At 40.8% G+C, this 17855-nt stretch overlaps 1 protein-coding gene across 3 annotated transcripts in view; it reads right to left on the bottom strand.

Moving 5' to 3' along the window:
• Positions 1-1683: 1683 nt before the first annotated feature.
• The window catches only part of PRELID2 (PRELI domain containing 2), a 144928-nt gene continuing 128756 nt past the window's right edge, over positions 1684-17855 (bottom strand). For 2 of the 3 annotated variants that reach the window (XM_077265835.1, XM_077265836.1), the window contains exons 5-6: positions 14258-14363; positions 1684-4356 (exon numbers count right to left, since the gene is read on the bottom strand). In XM_077265835.1, the coding sequence (XP_077121950.1) occupies positions 4300-4356; positions 14258-14363 (163 nt within the window). In that variant the 3' untranslated portion in view covers positions 1684-4299. Of the gene's footprint in view, positions 4357-8381; positions 8468-14257; positions 14364-17855 lie in introns of all 3 variants that reach the window. The other variant, XR_013215827.1, reaches the window with a different exon arrangement.

Here is a 17855-nt window from a genome sequence, read left to right as displayed (position 1 = left end):
TTTCATTATTTACCATAATGTAATGATTACAATTAAACTTTCATATATTATAGATTCATTATCCACCAACTGAAATTTGTCAGGTCCTTTATTGTTTTAATACTGATGATTTTGGCATACAACTCCTGATAACCCAAAAAACCTGTCTCAATAAATTAGCATATCAAGAAAAGGTTCTCTAAACGACCTATTACCCTAATCTTCTGAATCAACTAATTAACTCTAAACACATGCAAAAGATACCTGAGGCTTTTAAAAACTCCCTGCCTGGTTCATTACTCAAAACCCCCATCATGGGTAAGACTAGCGACCTGACAGATGTCAAGAAGGCCATCATTGACACCCTCAAGCAAGAGGGTAAGACCCAGAAAGAAATTTCTCAACAAATAGGCTGTTCCCAGAGTGCTGTATCAAGGCACCTCAATGGTAAGTCTGTTGGAAGGAAACAATGTGGCAGAAAACGCTGTACAACGAGAAGAGGTGACCGAACCCTGAGGAAGATTGTGGAGAAGGACCGATTCCAGACCTTGGGGAACCTGAGGAAGCAGTGGACTGAGTCTGGTGTGGAAAGGCGTGTGCAGGAAATGGGCTACAGGTGCCGCATTCCCCAGGTAAAGCCACTTTTGAACCATAAACAGCGGCAGAAGCGCCTGACCTGGGCTACAGAGAAGCAGCACTGGACTGTTGCTAAGTGGTCCCAAGTACTTTTTTCTGATGAAAGCAAATTTTGCATGTCATTTGGAAATCAAGGTGCTAGAGTCTGGAGGAAGACTGGGGAGAAGGAAATGCCAAAATGCCTGAAGTCCAGTGTCAAGTACCCACAGTCAGTGATGGTGTGGGGTGCCATGTCAGCTGCTGGTGTTGGTCCACTGTGTTTCATCAAGGGCAGGGTCAATGCAGCTAGCTATCAGGAGATTTTGGAGCACTTCATGCTTCCATCGGCTGAAATGCTTTATGGAGATGAAGATTTCATTTTTCAGCACGACCTGGCACCTGCTCACAGTGCCAAAACCACTGGTAAATGGTTTACTGACCATGGTATTACTGTGCTCAATTGGCCTGCCAACTCTCCTGACCTGAACCCCATAGAGAATCTGTGGGATATTGTGAAGAGAAAGTTGAGAGACGCAAGACCCAACACTCTGGATGAGCTTAAGGCCGCTATTGAAGCATCCTGGGCCTCCATAACATCTCAGCAGTGTCACAGGCTGATTGCCTCCATGCCACGCCGCATTGAAGCAGTCATTTCTGCCAAAGGATTCCCGACCAAGTATTGAGTGCATAACTGAACATTATTATTTGATGGTTTTTTTGTTTGTTATTAAAAAACACTTTTATTTGATTGGCCGGGTGAAATATGCTAATTTATTGAGACAGGTTTTTTGGGTTATCAGGAGTTGTATGCCAAAATCATCAGTATTAAAACAATAAAAGACCTGACAAATTTCAGTTGGTGGATAATGAATCTATAATATATGAAAGTTTAATTGTAATCATTACATTATGGTAAATAATGAAATTTAACACTATATGCTAATTTTTTGAGAAGGACCTGTATATATGTGTGTGTGTGTGTGTGTGTGTGTGTGTGTGTGTGTGTGTGTGTGTGTGTGTGTGTGTGTGTATGTGTATATATATATATATATTATTATTTTTTTTTAAAGTTGACAGCTTTATCTCCAAGATACTTTCCAAATGTATATTAATAACAATACTAGCAAATACCTCCAATTAGAAATGTAGTATAGTTCTACTGATGTACAGGGCATTACAGTAGCTTACGTATCCATGGTTGCAACCACTCATATAGTGAGTGAGGCTACTTTCACACTAGCGTCGGGCTCGGCCCGTCGCAGTGCGTCGGGCCGAGGTTACCGACGCTAGCGTTCTCTGCGCCACACAACGGGGGCAGCGGATGCATTTTTCCAGCGCATCTGCTGCCCCATTGTGAGGTGCGGGGAAGTGCGGGGAGGTGGGGGCGGAGTCGGGCGCGGTCGGAAAAAGCGGACCGTCGGTGGCAAAAAACGTTACATGTAGCGTTTTTTTGTGCCGACGGTCCCCCACAACAGTCGCACGACGGTTGCGACGTGTGTCAATCCGTCGCAATACGTCGCTTAATGTTAGTCTATGGGGAAAAAAACGCATCCTGCAAGCACTTTTGCAGGATGCGTTTTTTCGGCCAAACGACGCATTGCGACGGATTGCAAAAAACGCTAGTGTGAAAGTAGCCTTAGTTGTTAGTGGTCATAACAATTGATACTTAACCTACTGCAAGGCCCTGTACATGGGGTAAGCAACATAGTGAATCAAAAGAACTATACTACATTTATAATTGTAGGTATCTGCTAATATTATACATACTACATATTGTAATATGATCTTGGAGAATACCCCTGTAACTGTACATTTGATGACTGCTCTAACATGCAGTAATACTCCAGTGTTACAGTGTGTAATGTGTCAGTTTTCCTCTGTAAGTTAGTTTATTAGGCTCACATGTGACATTTCGGGTGCTTGGCTAGCCCAGATTAGAGTAATCTCCTATCGGCGGTAGCAGCGCAGCATCAGCTGTCCATTTCAGCTAAAACCCACTGCAGACGGAGCGGACATCGCTTTATTACAATAATTAAATACAAATTAACGGAATATATGACTATTCTCACTCCTGTCATGAAGTTCCACAAAAATAAATAAATGTCTTTCCTGTGGGCATTTCACGATACATGATAAAATACTATTGCATCTGGAAAGTTACTTAGGGGGTGGATAGAAGAAAATACTCAAGTTCTTAATAAAATCAGAATATATATGGCCCTGCTGTAACTACCTACATCTGGTCATTCTCAAACACTGAAGGTAAGGGAGGTGGCAGCAAATATATGAAGACTGTAAAGGAGCGACGTGTCCTTTAAATGGAGGAGATAAACATTTGTTTTGAAATATTTGTTTTCTTCCTTCTTTCTCCATCTCGTTTCAAACATTTTTCGCCTTCACCCCAAACTGCAGCGAGATGAATATTTCAGGCTCTGCCATTTACTATTCCTTTTACTGTGTTTTGAAAGTCGGAAATGTAGAAATGTATCATCATCCAGCCAGGCAATATATAAAACATAAAACATGAATATTGCAGAGTTTTATGGCAGGAGATAAAATAAAACGTGGTTTATTGCAAATCTCAATTAATCACTTGCATGTGGTGCATAGCTTAACAAAAAATTAGCAGAAGGAAAAGAGGGAAGAAAAGCACTATTTTTTTAATAAGCAGGGCATTATGGATTATGGCTGTGCCAATAACATAGTTATCTCTGCTCCTTGTGGTTGGGAAGGGATCGCCTCCGCATTCAAGGTCCACCTCCTCTCTGCCGGCATTCCCACGAGTCAAGCCACAACGATAACGTTGCGCTGGGCCTACGAATGAGAAGAGGTGCAAGGAATGCCGGCAGTAAGGAGGCAGTTCTCAGGGCCCCAGTACAGCAGCTATAGAATACGGACATGTCCACTGGACCAGAGTCCTGAGAATTGATTTGCTCGTCTCTACCGCACTACTGCAATTAAGGGAATTTTTTTTTTGCCCAGTAATCAGCCCCAAGAAACTACAAAATACTTGGGAGTCAGGCGATTTGGCTCATTTTTTCTTTCCTAGCCAATTAATTTTCAGAGCGTTATATAGATGGCAACATTTTAAACGTTTCTCTCTGGTTTTGTGGTTCCCATTACGAGCGTTTGTAGTTTTGGACAATATTGTCGTACATTACAGGCATGTTTAGTACTTCAATCTGTCAGCTGGCTTAGACTTTACAGTAATTCAATCTAATGGCACCGGCTTGGCCTCAACTAAAAACCTAAAAGTTTTCATCAGAAGCCAATTGCCTTATGTATGATTCCCAAGCTCTGCAAATTGTGTAAGACGAGCGCCAGCTACATCAGTACAATGTATTTTGGTGTGAAAAGGACCAGCAGTAGACATCTAGATGAATAGCAGGAAAAGCAGCCTTTCATTCTTACATCAATCTGCTCATTCATAAATGCATCTTCCCTCCCCCCCCATGCACATGGAGAGATTGAGGTATATTTCAACATAATTAGATTTCCACTGCATCCCAGGGTCCTTATTTGCAGACTCTTACAAAGAAGTGGCTTTGAAGTTAAAGGTGATGGATCCAATTTAACAAACTGACTGCTTCAATCATTCCTTGAGTGCTTTAGCAATAAAAACCCATTTGAACCTTGAAAAATACAGCAACAATAAAGCCTTTAGGGTCTTTTCTGTGTTATGAAGAAATTCAGCAAGGTTCAGGGTTAGGAGACAGGGCTGCCATATTTTTCCTCCAGGATCTTTTCCATGACAGCAATACTCTGTAAAAACAAAAAAGTAAATTATATTAACAAGGATGTAGATGAATGTGCAGCATATTGTCTGATAATACAAAGGCTATACTATTAAATAAGTGGAATCAGGTCACCACTATCTGTGAAATACAACGTTACAGTAGTTTGACAGGAACTAAGTAAATGCGCAATTATAATAGTTCACATTGTGTTTGTTATTCTGTATTTCTAGCACATGGAAGAAGCTTCTTAGTCACCGTAAATCAAGAACTCGTAATTATTATAGTCTATGAAGCTGCTCTGATGCTTGTTTTTACTCCGGCACCTGGCCTGCAAAAAAGCACAGAGATATGTTCGTTCTTTACTGACATCACAGACAAAAAGTGTATGAGCCAGTGAAAATCACAGACCGTACAAAAGCTGACACTCGGATCCAAAAACACACGAGACACAGATCCAAAAGCACCGCCAAGACACGGATCTAAAAGCACCGCCAAGACACGGATCCAAAAGCACCGCCAAGACAAGGATCCAAAAGCACCGCCAAAACATGGATCCAAAAGCACTGCCGAGGCACAGATCCAAAAGCACCGCCGAGGCACAGATCCAAAAGCACCAACCAGATATGGATCTAAAAGCACCGCCAAGACATGGATCCAAAAGCACTGACGAGATACAGATCCAAAAGCACCGCTGAGACACGGATCCAAAAGTACCGCCGAGACATGGATCTAAAAGCACCGATGAGATACAGATCCAAAAGCACAGCCAAGACACGGATCCAAAAGCACCGACGAGACACGGATCCAAAAGCACCGCCGAGACACTGATCCATAAACACCAATGAGACACGGATCTAAAAGCACTGCCGAGACACTAATCTAAAAGCACCGACGAGACACGGATCTAAAAGCACCGACGAGATACAGATCCAAAAGCACCGACAAGACACGGATCCAAAAGTACAGACGAGACACTGATCCATTAAACACCAACGACACTTTTACAAATTTTTTTGTGTGTGAAAAACACTGGAGATTGAATGAGGCCTAACCGCAATATTCCTGACAACCGTAATGGATAGCTGGGGAGCAGGATAAAATGTTCTACTTCCTAGTTCAGCGTCTTTATAATGGAGAGGAATGATGCAAGTCAGAAGAGAAAGAAAAAACATGGTCTGTTAGTCCTGTTTTATATATCCACCTTTCATGGTCTAAGAACGGACCACGATGTCTCGATTGGCCGCAGGTTTCATGACCAACCCTACTATATTCTCTTGCTCTATACAGTTTTCCAGAGATTCCGGAGGTTTAAAGGCCAGTTCACACAGGCTGAAACAACTGTCCAGGGAAAGCATAGTTTTACCCCATACAGCATGCATCTGATATGCTGCCAAAGTGGGCGGGCCTTTGCGGGGGTCTTTTTGTGGTGCTCTGCTTAGATATTCATCCTTATGGCTTATGACAGATCACTAATCCCTCACTGACCTGCCCCCTATTTTACATTCTGCATGTCTTATTGTTTGAAAAAAATAAAAATTACATTCATCAGGCAGGTGCCGGCGCTGTCGCATGATACAATCTAGAATATCTATATTTTCATTTGATTGTCATATAAATTTTGAGGGGAAACAAAAATTATATTAATCAAAATGTTGCCGCCGGTCGAGCATGCGCAGTAGCATTATTCGGCAATCTAAATGATGCTACTGCGCATGAGTGGCCGTTATTTTGACTTAAGAATTTCCCCCCCTCAAGAAATTTATATGACAAAATCAAATGAAAATATGGACTAAGATTCGATCATGCTACAGCGCAGGCACCAGCGCCTGCATGATGAGTGTAATTTTTTTTTATTTTTTTCAAACAAGGAGATATGCAGTAGGTATTATAGGGGACAGGTCAATGAGCGATCAGTGACCAGTCATAAGCAGATGAATACGTAAGCAGAGCACCACATGAAAACCCCCCAAAAGCCGCCCCGGAGCGTGAAACTCTTTAACTGAAAACTACAAATAAAGATTAAACAACCACAAGATAGATTTCTTCAACCCTATTATTGTAATCAGTATAACGACGCCAACCTGACACTGTCTGTAGGTTACTGTGCACAATCCTGCTAACAGGTTCCTTTTAAGTGTAGTCTACAGTAACAAAAAAAATTTTACTTTTCCAATTTTGATGTTTAACATGATGAAGAGTAGCGCTGAAATTTCTTTCTTCTAAGACTGCACGCAGCCCACAGAAAAAAAAAACAGCGATCTCTGTATTAATCAGCAACTTAGGAGGAAAAAATCCTCTTAAAAATAATCAAAATTGATAATTTTCACAAACTATGTGCCACTTCACATTATTCCAATGAGATAATCTGCATGAAACGAAATCTCAGATAATTAAATGAAATGTAATTTGAAGTGTAAGATTCAAGTATACAGAGATACACTCTTTTATTAAGTTATTTTTATAGCAGATTTTGTGCTTCCTTATGAAGTTCTTTATTAAATATCATAATTACAGGTCTCATGTTTGTGCTTATTATAGCACATCCTACCTCTAAGCTCTGACTTCTTAATACTGTTACAGAGACCCCATAATTCATTTCTTACCTGTGCCAGAAAAAAGTAAATTTGGTTGAAAAAAAAAGCATAGGCGTTGTTCCTAAGAGTTCAGTGTCTATAGATAGGATGGAACTGCCACTGTTTAGAAATAGCTAGTGCCATTACAGGGGTTCTCCAAGAATGTAATAAAATAGCCCCTGCACCATAATTGAAATGGCAGCCTATCCTACTCACATGTCAGGTGGACTGCAGTATGAAGAAACACAGCTCCAGGGACCTGTGTCTCAACTATCAGAAGATCAGTATCCTAACCACACGTTCCTCTGAAAGTTGTGGAGAAAGCCTGTGAAATCAGACTTGGCACAAAGGATTTATTCTCTAATCTCAGTGTTTAGTCAGCCAACTAGAAAACATATTTATTTTCCTGTCACACACGTCTCTTGCAGCTCTGGTATGTTCTGTTATGATACAGCTAATCTGTCATTTGAGACACAGATCTCGTGGAGCTTTATTTCGGTAGACTGCAGCTCGTCCAGACACAGAATTCAAACAGCAGCCCGTCCTATTCATCAAATACCTATTCAAAGTTACTTCTAGGTAGTGTGATGCTCGTTGTCATTCTTTACGCTCCTCTTCAGTCCATTTTTTTAAAATCTCCCCAGAGTTACCCTTTAAGACTAGCATAAGCCAGCCTTAAACTTACAATTATAGTGAAGAAGTAAAACTCAAAGTATTAAGAGGTGCATGCTTTTAATACATTTGAAATATGTTGAATTGTCCTTCATCCCATCCCCTTTATTCTCATGATTGGTGGGGACCCAGAAATTGGACCCCCAGCAATGTTACAAAGTGTTAGCATATTTCTGGGGTATTCCAACACTTTAGGAGATGGGAAAATCATTTACCAGTATTGAATAAGAATATATATTTTTTTAATTTAAACAATTTGGGTAACAACTTTGAATGCATGGTTTGCAACCAAACTATAGTCAACAGGTATGATTTTAAAAGGAAATTTCTGGCTCTTGGAATATAATTGTTTTTCTATTTCTCACCATTTTCTTGTGATAACTGATAACTTCATACCACCAAATACAATTGTGCTTTTAAAAGCTTTTTGTACTTATACTCTACCACTATGCCCAACACCCATAGAACACCCGCAAGATAAAGATAACGGGCATTAACTCTCAGCTTCTAGATGGAAAATCTATGAGTGGTGATAAAAGATGGAAAGCGATTCATTACCGCCTATTTTGCAGGGATGCTTTACATCACAATATCATCAACATACAGTCCTTTTACCTAGAGTTCAAACAAGTTGATCTGAGCTGGAAGACACTGGGTAGGATTAATTTAACTTGTACAGCTTAGAAATACACAGAAACTATAGCACACATTACCTAACCATTAAGCTTCCCACACTTGCAGATAAAGCTTAAAAGGTTTCGATGATTGACAGTTGGCACTATGCCATTCAAGGCAGAACAATTACCATTCGCTATTCACTAGAATGTTTGCGGGTCTCGTGCTGATGTTTTCAATATTCTTTTTCTATTCTGACATCTTTTATTGAAGCTCCTTCGATAAAATCAAACAGATATCAATTATTATTTCACTAAAAAGCACATTACATGATAAGCAGAATGCTGCAGCTGGCTGCTATAATGCAAAATCTCCAAGCAGAGAGGGCCTCATTTATCATTAGAAGCGACAACAATTCATGTGCTTAACCACCTATGGATCAAATCTCTCCAGGGGGACCAAGAGTTTTTGCCTGCTTCATCATGAGACGAACTAAGTGGGCCCTGTCTATAGGGGAGATGAAGCAGCAGTGCTCATGATGAACCTTTGTCTCTTCCATGGCATAGCAAAGGGCGATTTACTACTAGAAGTAGTGCGCTAATTTTTTTGCCGTATGTAACAAAACTGTTGTTTTGGCGACTCCTAACATTTATGCCATCTCTCTGATGGATTTCTTCTTTTTTTCAGCCTAATGATGGTCTGTTTCTCTTCAATTTAAAACTCCTTTGACAGGATGTTGTGGGTTCCCAGCGACAGCTTTCAAATGCAAATGCCACACTAGAAATCCGCTCAAGAGCTTTTATCTGCTTAAATGATGATCGATAAATGAGGGAGTAGCCCATGCAACCCACTAAAGAGCTTTTGAGATAATTGTCCATTTACTTTTGGTCCCTTTAAAAAGAGGCAGCTACATATTACAGAGCTTAATTCCTAAACCCTTACTCCAATTAAGATATGAATACCCTCAATTAAAGCTGCATACAAAATGTTGTAAGGGGGATGGACGTATCCTGCCTTGCTGATTAAATAACAAGCCACGATGACCTGAAGGTTGTACTGAAGAAGCTGTCACTGTGACTGTAGGTTGCACAATACTCCACACCTTTCAGTCTAGGGACCTACTGAGAGGTTCACCATGAAATGACAGTGGGCTTCATACAGTCTGATCAGAATGTTAAACTAAGAACCTAATGTTCAGTTTGTCATTTTTTACCTAGCTGCATTAGATCAACTGTACAAAAAGACATGAACTACACATCCTAAATTTCATACATGTAGTTTTTACTTCTAAAAGGAAGACTACATTTTCTACGTTGAAGGCCTTCTCACATCTGATCTTGAACAAAAATAGGTTCACTTTTTCTTTTACTTGCATAGTGGCTCTTACAGCTTTTAGCAAAGGAATAATAACCAATCGAAACAGTGTCCAAGCAAAAGGCAGATACCGTATATACTCGAGTATAAGCCGACCCGAGTATAAGCCGACCCCCCTAATTTTGCAACAAAAAAACTGGGAAAACTTATTGACTCGAGTATAAGCCTAGGGTGGAAAATGCAGCAGCTACCGGTATATGTCAAAAATAAAAATAGATACCAATAAAAGTAAAATTAATTGAGACATCAGTAGGTTAAGTGTTTTTGAATATCCATATTGAATCAGGAGCCCCATATAATGCTCCATGCAGTTCTTTATGGCCCCATAGATGCCCCATATAATGCTCCATGCAGTTATGGCCCCATATAATGCTCCATGCAGTTATGGCCCCATAGATGCCCCATATAATGCTCCATGCAGTTATGGCCCCATAGATGCCCCATATAATGCTCCATGCAGTTATGGCCCCATAGATGCTCCATATAATGCTCCATGCAGTTATGGCCCCATAGATGCTCCATACAGTTATGGCCCCATAGATGCCCCATATAATGCTCCATGCAGTTATGGCCCCATATAATGCTCCATACAGTTATGGCCCCATATAATGCTCCATGCAGTTATGGCCTCATATAATGCTCCATACAGTTTTGGACCCATAGGTGCTCCATATAATGCCCCACATAATGCTCCATACAGTTATGGCCCCATAGATGCCCCTTATAATGCTCCATACAGTTATGGCCCCATAGATGCTCCATATAATGCCCCATATAATGCTCCATGCAGTTATGGCCCCATAGATGCCCCATATAACGCTCCATGCAGTTCATTATGGCCCCATAGACGCTCCATACAGCATTGTGCCACATGTAATGCTGCTGCTGCAACCGCTCCTCCTCAGCGTCCCGTCTCTCCGCACTGACTGTTCAGGCAGAGAGCGGAGCGCACACTCATACGTCATCGCGCCCTCTGACCTGCACAGTCACTGCAGAGGACGGGAAGACGGAGCGGCGCCCGGCGGATGGAACGCGGACAGGTGAATATGAAATATTCACCTGGTCCCGGCGCTCCCTGCCTGTCCCATGGTACCGCAGCTTCTTCCTGTAATGAGCGGTCACTGGTACCGCTCATTACAGTAATGAATATGTGGCTCCGCCCCTATGGGAGTGGAGTCCATATTCATTACTTTAATGAGCGGTAACACGTGACCGCTGAATAGAGGAAGAGCTGCAGCGAGGGAGACCATGGGACAGGCTGGGACAGCGTTAGGAGCGCCAGGAGCAGGTGAGTATGCGACAGTCCTCTCTCCCCCTCACCCGCCGCCCAACATGACTAGAGTATAAGCTGAGAGGGGCACTTTCAGCCCAAAAATTTGGGCTGAAAATCTCGGCTTATACTCGAGTATATACGGTAACTTGAACAGTCTTGTTTTGACAATCTGATCTTTACTAATCTTATGCGACTCGTTGCTAAATGATTTTTTACATTCATATTCCATCTGTATAAAATATTAGGTCTATCTGGAAGAATCCCAGTTAGGCTGCCGTCACACTAGCAGTATTTGGTCAGTATTTTACATCAGTATTTGTAAGCCAAAACCAGGATTGGGTGATAATACAGAAGTGGTGCATATGTTTCCATTATACTTTTCCTCTAATTGTTCCACTCCTGGTTTTGGCTTACAAATACTGATGTAAAATACTGACCAAATACTGCTAGTGTGACGGCAGCCTGAAAATGAGGTCACTTTGAATGATGGACCAATGTTTTACCAAAATCTTTCTGTAGGAGTTTTAAAATGTAGTAATTAAACTAATTTGTATCTATTGTTCTATTGTGACCGTTAAACTTCGGTTGCCTTTTTCGAGTCTTATTTACTTTTTTTTCTTAAAAAGACAAATCAGATTGGCCAAAATGCCAGGTTGAACAAAAGGCGTCCTTGGATACCCCTTGTCTGAAAAATAATTTCCTTAACATATGTGACTGATGTAAAAAATCTTGCCACATGTACAATTCTTGTGGATATGCCAATATCGCCCATAGAGTATATTTTTTAATCCAACTGGAAAAATTACCAATCTCAAAAGCTACGTAGCTATTTAGTACACATACTTAAAATGAGTGGATGTGAAAATGTCTACTTCGACATTCCAAAAAATGATCAAAACCAAAATTCGATATGCGACTCAGAATAATTGAAGGTAAAGCTTATACACCAATCATTTTAGTTCAGTTTAATCACAAAAGTGGAGCTTTATCAGCTTGAACATCCAAAACATGACCTACTTGTCCCTCTTTCACCATATTGTAACATTCTTGCCACCTAATCTGAGAGATGTATTATGTAAGGGGAGATACCCTGACTCCAGCAATGTATCACTTACTGGGCTGCTTAGTGTAGCTTTTATAAAATTACTTATTGAAAGGAGGGAAAAAAGTGTATATAAAAGTAACACCAATAGAATATAGGTTAAACTAATTACGTGCAAGGGAGAAAAGTCAAGATACTGGGCCTATGCTCAAGATAAAGGGTCAATAAACCCCCCTCACAGGAAATCTAAACACATGTTTAAAAAGAAATGTGTAATCAAAAAATAACAGCACACAGGTTCACATGAAAAAGACCAATAGATGAATACCAATACAGAAGAATAAACTAATGAATAAGGCCATTGAGGAAAATCCCTGTGAGGGGCAGAAGAATCCCCACGCGTATTGCCAAGGTTTGTCTTTCTCACTGGCGAGGAATTAATATGGATGCATCAGTGTTTTATATCCATTAAGTCAAATGTCAACCAAAAAACATGAGCAATATTCTAACCAACACGTCACACCCCAAGATCTCTCATACATTCACCAAGTAATTATGGAGTCCAGGCAGCCGGTAACACTTGGAACAAGGGGTAAGATTTATTACCATATATACTGTTTATATACAGTACAGACCAAAAGTTTGGACACACCTTCTCATTTAAAGATTTTTCTGTATTTTCATGACTATGAAAATTGTACATTCACACTGAAGGCATCAAAACAATGAATTAACACATGTGGAATTATATACTTAACAAAAAAGTGTGAAAACTGAAATTATGTCATATATTCTAGGTTCTTCAAAGTAGCCACCTTTTGCTTTGATGACTGCTTTGCACACTCTTGGCATTCTCTTGATGAGCTTCAAGAGGTAGTCACTGGGAATGGTCTTCCAACAATCTTGAAGGAGTTCCCAGAGATGCCTAGCACTTGCTGACCCTTTTGCCTTCACTCTGCGGTCCAGCTCACCCCAAACCATCTCGATTGGGTTCAGGTCTAGTGACTGTGGAGGCCAGGTCATCTGGCGTAGCACCCCATCACTCTTCTTCTTGGTCAAATAGCCCTTACACAGCCTGGAGGTGTGTTTGGGGTCATTGTCCTGTTGAAAAATAAATGATGGTCCAACTAATTGCAAACCGGATGGAATAGCATGCCGCTGCAAGATGCTGTGGTAGCCATGCTGGTTCAGTATGCCTTCAATTTTGAATAAATCCCCAACAGTGTCACCAGCAAAGCACCCCCACACCATCACACCTCCTCCTCCATGCTTCACGGTGGGAACCAGGCATGTAGAGTTCATCTGTTCACCTTTTCTGCGTTGCACAAAGACATGGTGGTTGGAACCAAAGATCTCAAATTTGGACTCATCAGACCAAAGCACAGATTCCCACTGGTCTAATGTCCATTCCTTGTGTTCTTTAGCCCAAACAAGTCTCTTCTGCTTCTTGCCTGTCCTTAGCAGTGGTTTCCTAGCAGCTATTTTACCATGAAGGCCTGCTGCACAAAGTCTCCTCTAAACAGTTGTTGTAGAGATGGGTCTGTTGCTAGAACTCTATGTGGCATTAACCTGGTCTCTAACCTGAGCTGCTGTTAACCTGCGATTTCTGAGGCTGGTGACTCGGATAAACTTATCCTCAGAAGCAGAGGTGACTCTTGGTCTTCCTTTCCTGGGGCGGTCCTCATGTGAGCCAGTTTCTTTGTAGCGCTTGATGGTTTTTGCCACTGCACTTGGGGACACTTTCAAAGTTTTCCTAATTTTTGGGATTCACTGACCTTCATTTCTTAAAGTAATGATGGCCACTCGTTTTTTTTTTTTTACTTAGCTGCTTTATTCTTGCCATAATACAAATTCTAACAGTCTATTCAGTAGGACTATCAGCTGTGTATCCACCAGACTTCTGCACAACACAACGGATGGTCCCAACCCCATTTATAAGGCAAGAAATCCCACTTATTAAACCTAGACAGGGCAACCTGTGAAGTGAAAACTATTCCCGGTGACTACCTCTTGAAGCTCATCAAGAGAATGCCAAGAGTGTGCAAAGCAGTCATCAAAGCAAAAGGTGGCTACTTTGAAGAACCTAGAATATAAGACATAATTTCAGTTGTTTCACACTTTTTTGTTAAGTATATAATTCCACATGTGTTAATTCATAGTTTTGATGCCTTCAGTGTGAATGTACAATTTTCATAGTCATGAAATACAGAAAAATCTTTAAATGAGAAGGTGTGTCCAAACTTTTGGTCTGTACTGTATGTCTAAGTATATTTTCTTTCCATGTTTTTTTGTTTAAATTTGACCAAAGTATGTCACCACGAGACTATGTGCTTCTGTACCTTCAATTCATTGATACACAAAATTGAAGAGACCTTACCCTTTTAGCTCCTTGTTTCAAAAAGGTTTGGGCAAATTTCTCCAGCACACAGTTGAGGTATCCAGCACCAGTGATTTTTATGGTCCCTTTTTGACTGAATTCCGTCCTGTAAGAAAAAAAAAAATAGAAATGTTTTATTATAATTATCCCACTTATGAACCTTATGCTCAAACATATGAAAACATTTCTGATTTTTTTCCTTGAGATTAAAAGAGGTATCTGGACAACTTATATTTTTAAAAACCTGTCAGAATAGTATGAAAAAATAGGTCATACTGTCCTGTCCTGAGAGGGTTGGGGCACCTCTAACAAAACATACAAAAGTGAATTTACTTAGGAAAATTGCAGTAAGGACACCCAGATTTTGACCAAGTCAGATATTAGAGATTGCAGACAAGTAGATACTGTACATATCACCTACTGACAAAGCTGTTTTAGTGAAACACGAGTCAAGCATTTTTGGAATTTTGTGGTGCGGGATATCACTGTTATCATATCACTAGGTAGCTGCATTTAATATTAGAGCCTACTAATTACCTATTGGAGCCCACTATGGTGCATTATGTTTATATTCAATGTTTTACTTGCATTATTTATAAAACTATGGATTGCGTTTTTTCCCCTTTTGATTAGCTTGTATCTCTCTTCTAATACAGCTTTTGTGGTTATATGTACATCTATCATTTCATTAATGTTATTTGGTTACCTATTTAAGCTGTATCAATATTGCGGCCACATTATTCACTGAACCACTTTCTCCACCCTTGCTCTCAGTATCTTTGGGCTAGCCCTCTGCAATTTGTCAAGCATGTATAGCTTATTTACTTTTTATCCAAATTTTTCATAATAAAAAAAAATATATATATATATACACTCACCGGCCACTTTATTAGGTACACCATGCTAGTAACGGGTTGGACCCCTTTTGCCTTCAGAACTGCCTCAATTCTTCGTGGCATAGATTCAACAAGGTGCTGGAAGCATTCCTCAGAGATTTTGGTCCATATTGACATGATGGCATCACACAGTTGCGCAGATTTGTCGGCTGCACATCCCAAAGATGCTCCATACAAGGCAGGATGGATCCATGCTTTCATGTTGTTTACGCCAAATTCTGACCCTACCATCCGAATGTCGCAGCAGAAATCGAGACTCATCAGACCAAGCAACGTTTTTCCAATCTTCTACTGTCCAATTTCGATGAGCTTGTACAAATTGTAGCCTCAGTTTCCTGTTCTTAGCTGAAAGGAGTGGTACCCGGTGTGGTCTTCTGCTGCTGTAGCCCATCTGCCTCAAAGTTCGACGCACTGTGCGTTCAGAGATGCTCTTAGGCCTACCTTGGTTGTAACGGGTGGCGATTTGAGTCACTGTTGCCTTTCTATCAGCTCGAACCAGTCTGCCCATTCTCCTCTGACCTCTGGCATCAACAAGGCATTTCCGCCCACAGAACTGCCGCTCACTGGATTTTTTTTCTTTTTCGGACCATTCTCTGTAAACCCTAGAGATGGTTGTGCGTGAAAATCCCAGTAGATCAGCAGTTTCTGAAATACTCAGACCAGCCCTTCTGGCACCAACAACCATGCCACGTTCAAAGGCACTCAAATCACCTTTCTTCCCCATACTGATGCTCGGTTTGAACTGCAGGAGATTGTCTTGACCATGTCTACATGCCTAAATGCACTGAGTTGCCGCCATGTGATTGGCTGATTAGAAATTAAGTGTTAACAAGAAGTTGGACAGGTGTGCCTAATAAAGTGGCCAGTGAGTGTATATATAAATATACACACACACACACACACGTGAAAAATTTGGATAAAAAGTGGATACACACACATTTTCAAAAAGATTGTACTTTTAGAATGTATATTACTTCTTCTATTTATTAGAGATGCCCTGTGATTTAATTAGTGGTTTTTTTGTCTAATCACATAACTTGCGTGTTATTCCACACATGAATAGTCAGGAGAAATTTTTTTTTAGAAATTGGTTGACTGAATAATGTATAAATGTATAATTATTTTTGCCAATCTCACCACTTTCCAAGGTGACAAGTAAGGTGTATTGGGGATACACAGCCTCAACCAGCCTGACATATTACTCTAAATTCTGCCATAACTTGATGCAAAAGATCGGGCAGAAATATGACAGCTCATAACTAGGACAGATTTCATTTTCCGGTACATGGACATAGACATAACAAATAAAACTGGTGCATCATACTCCAGCCCCCCGCAGTTTCAGACTTTGGTATAAAATGCCAGATATTGTAAATTCCTGCCTATTGGCAGAAAAACAGAAACAATTCTTTGTAGTCTTTCAAAAAAGTTGAGACTTATATGTAGAGAAAACAAAACTGCACCGATTTGGAAATCTCTTATAGACATTTTATTCACAACACAGATCAGGAGGTGGAAGTTAGACATTTTTCATTTCGTTTTGAAGAAATTTACTCTGCCGGATTTTTTGTGTCGTAATGCGCCAAAAGTTCTCGCTTCTTGGCCTTTTACAGGTTTAACTAGTGTCACGATTCACACCGTGACTGTCACCAATTGTCAAGATCCCTTAGCCGCTGCCTACAATATGTCACGGATTGGGGTGACTTTAGACCAACAGACGGCTATCACATGTGCAGGGGGGTTATCCTAGTTATCCCTCCACTGCCACAATGTGATGAAAAAAAACACACACGAGGTTATTGACCTCTTAGTTTACAGCAGGGGCTTATTTTAGGTATCCCACTGCTCTTCAATATACCATGAACTGCAGGGATTTGGGTCTATCCCGCTTACAGTTCCACTTAACACTTGCAGCTCTCTGGCGCCCCCCTTACTCTCAGGTCAGATTAGGTACTGCACCTGGGGTAATTAGTCGCCAGAAACGCTGCCTGCTATGTACTGGCTATTGGGTGCACTGCAGCGATGCGATAACTACTCCCACTCAGGCAGGAACAATAATTATCAAGCCGCAGTCGCTACAGGGACCCCCAAAAGCCGGCACACGGTCGCTGCCACCAGCTCCAATTGAACGGGTCTGGAGCAAACCCCAAAAAAACAGTAGCGTAATTCCCTTCAGAGACAGGGTACGGTTTAGGGCAGGAAGAACGAACTAGTATTAAATAAGATACCCCATAAATGATTTTTAGGCAGTGTTTATAAAATATTTTACAAAGATGTTACAAATGAGACAATTGCAAATATGTACAAGGTAATTATGAAAATAAAAGGATTAAAGGAAGAAACGATAACACTCACATTTCTCAGATCATTGCATGGCAGTCAGCCAGACATCCCAGCTCATTGGATGTGCTGCTCAGGGCTCACAGGAAAAGAGAAGAAGAAGACTGAGCCGGGAGATCTGGCCACAACTTTATAATCTACAGTCTGTGACCTCACAGAAAGGGCTGGCTTTTCCAGATCCTCCTACCTTTCAGTCTGAGTAACTTGGATACAAATTGGTCTAATGCTTATAACTCCGTCCCAGTACATATCAGAGTCATATCACACCCAGCATAGAGCTTGTATTAACATGAGCTTTCTAAGGAGATCAAATATGTCCTATTATTTACAGAGCAATCCCTACTTCTTCCCCCGATGGAGTT

Source organism: Ranitomeya variabilis, chromosome 5 (assembly GCF_051348905.1).
Source record: "Ranitomeya variabilis isolate aRanVar5 chromosome 5, aRanVar5.hap1, whole genome shotgun sequence".
In the NCBI taxonomy this organism is placed as follows: Eukaryota; Metazoa; Chordata; class Amphibia; order Anura; family Dendrobatidae; genus Ranitomeya; species Ranitomeya variabilis.
The sequence above is the reverse complement of the archived record's forward strand: the minus strand, read 5'-3'. Positions and strand labels throughout refer to the sequence as shown.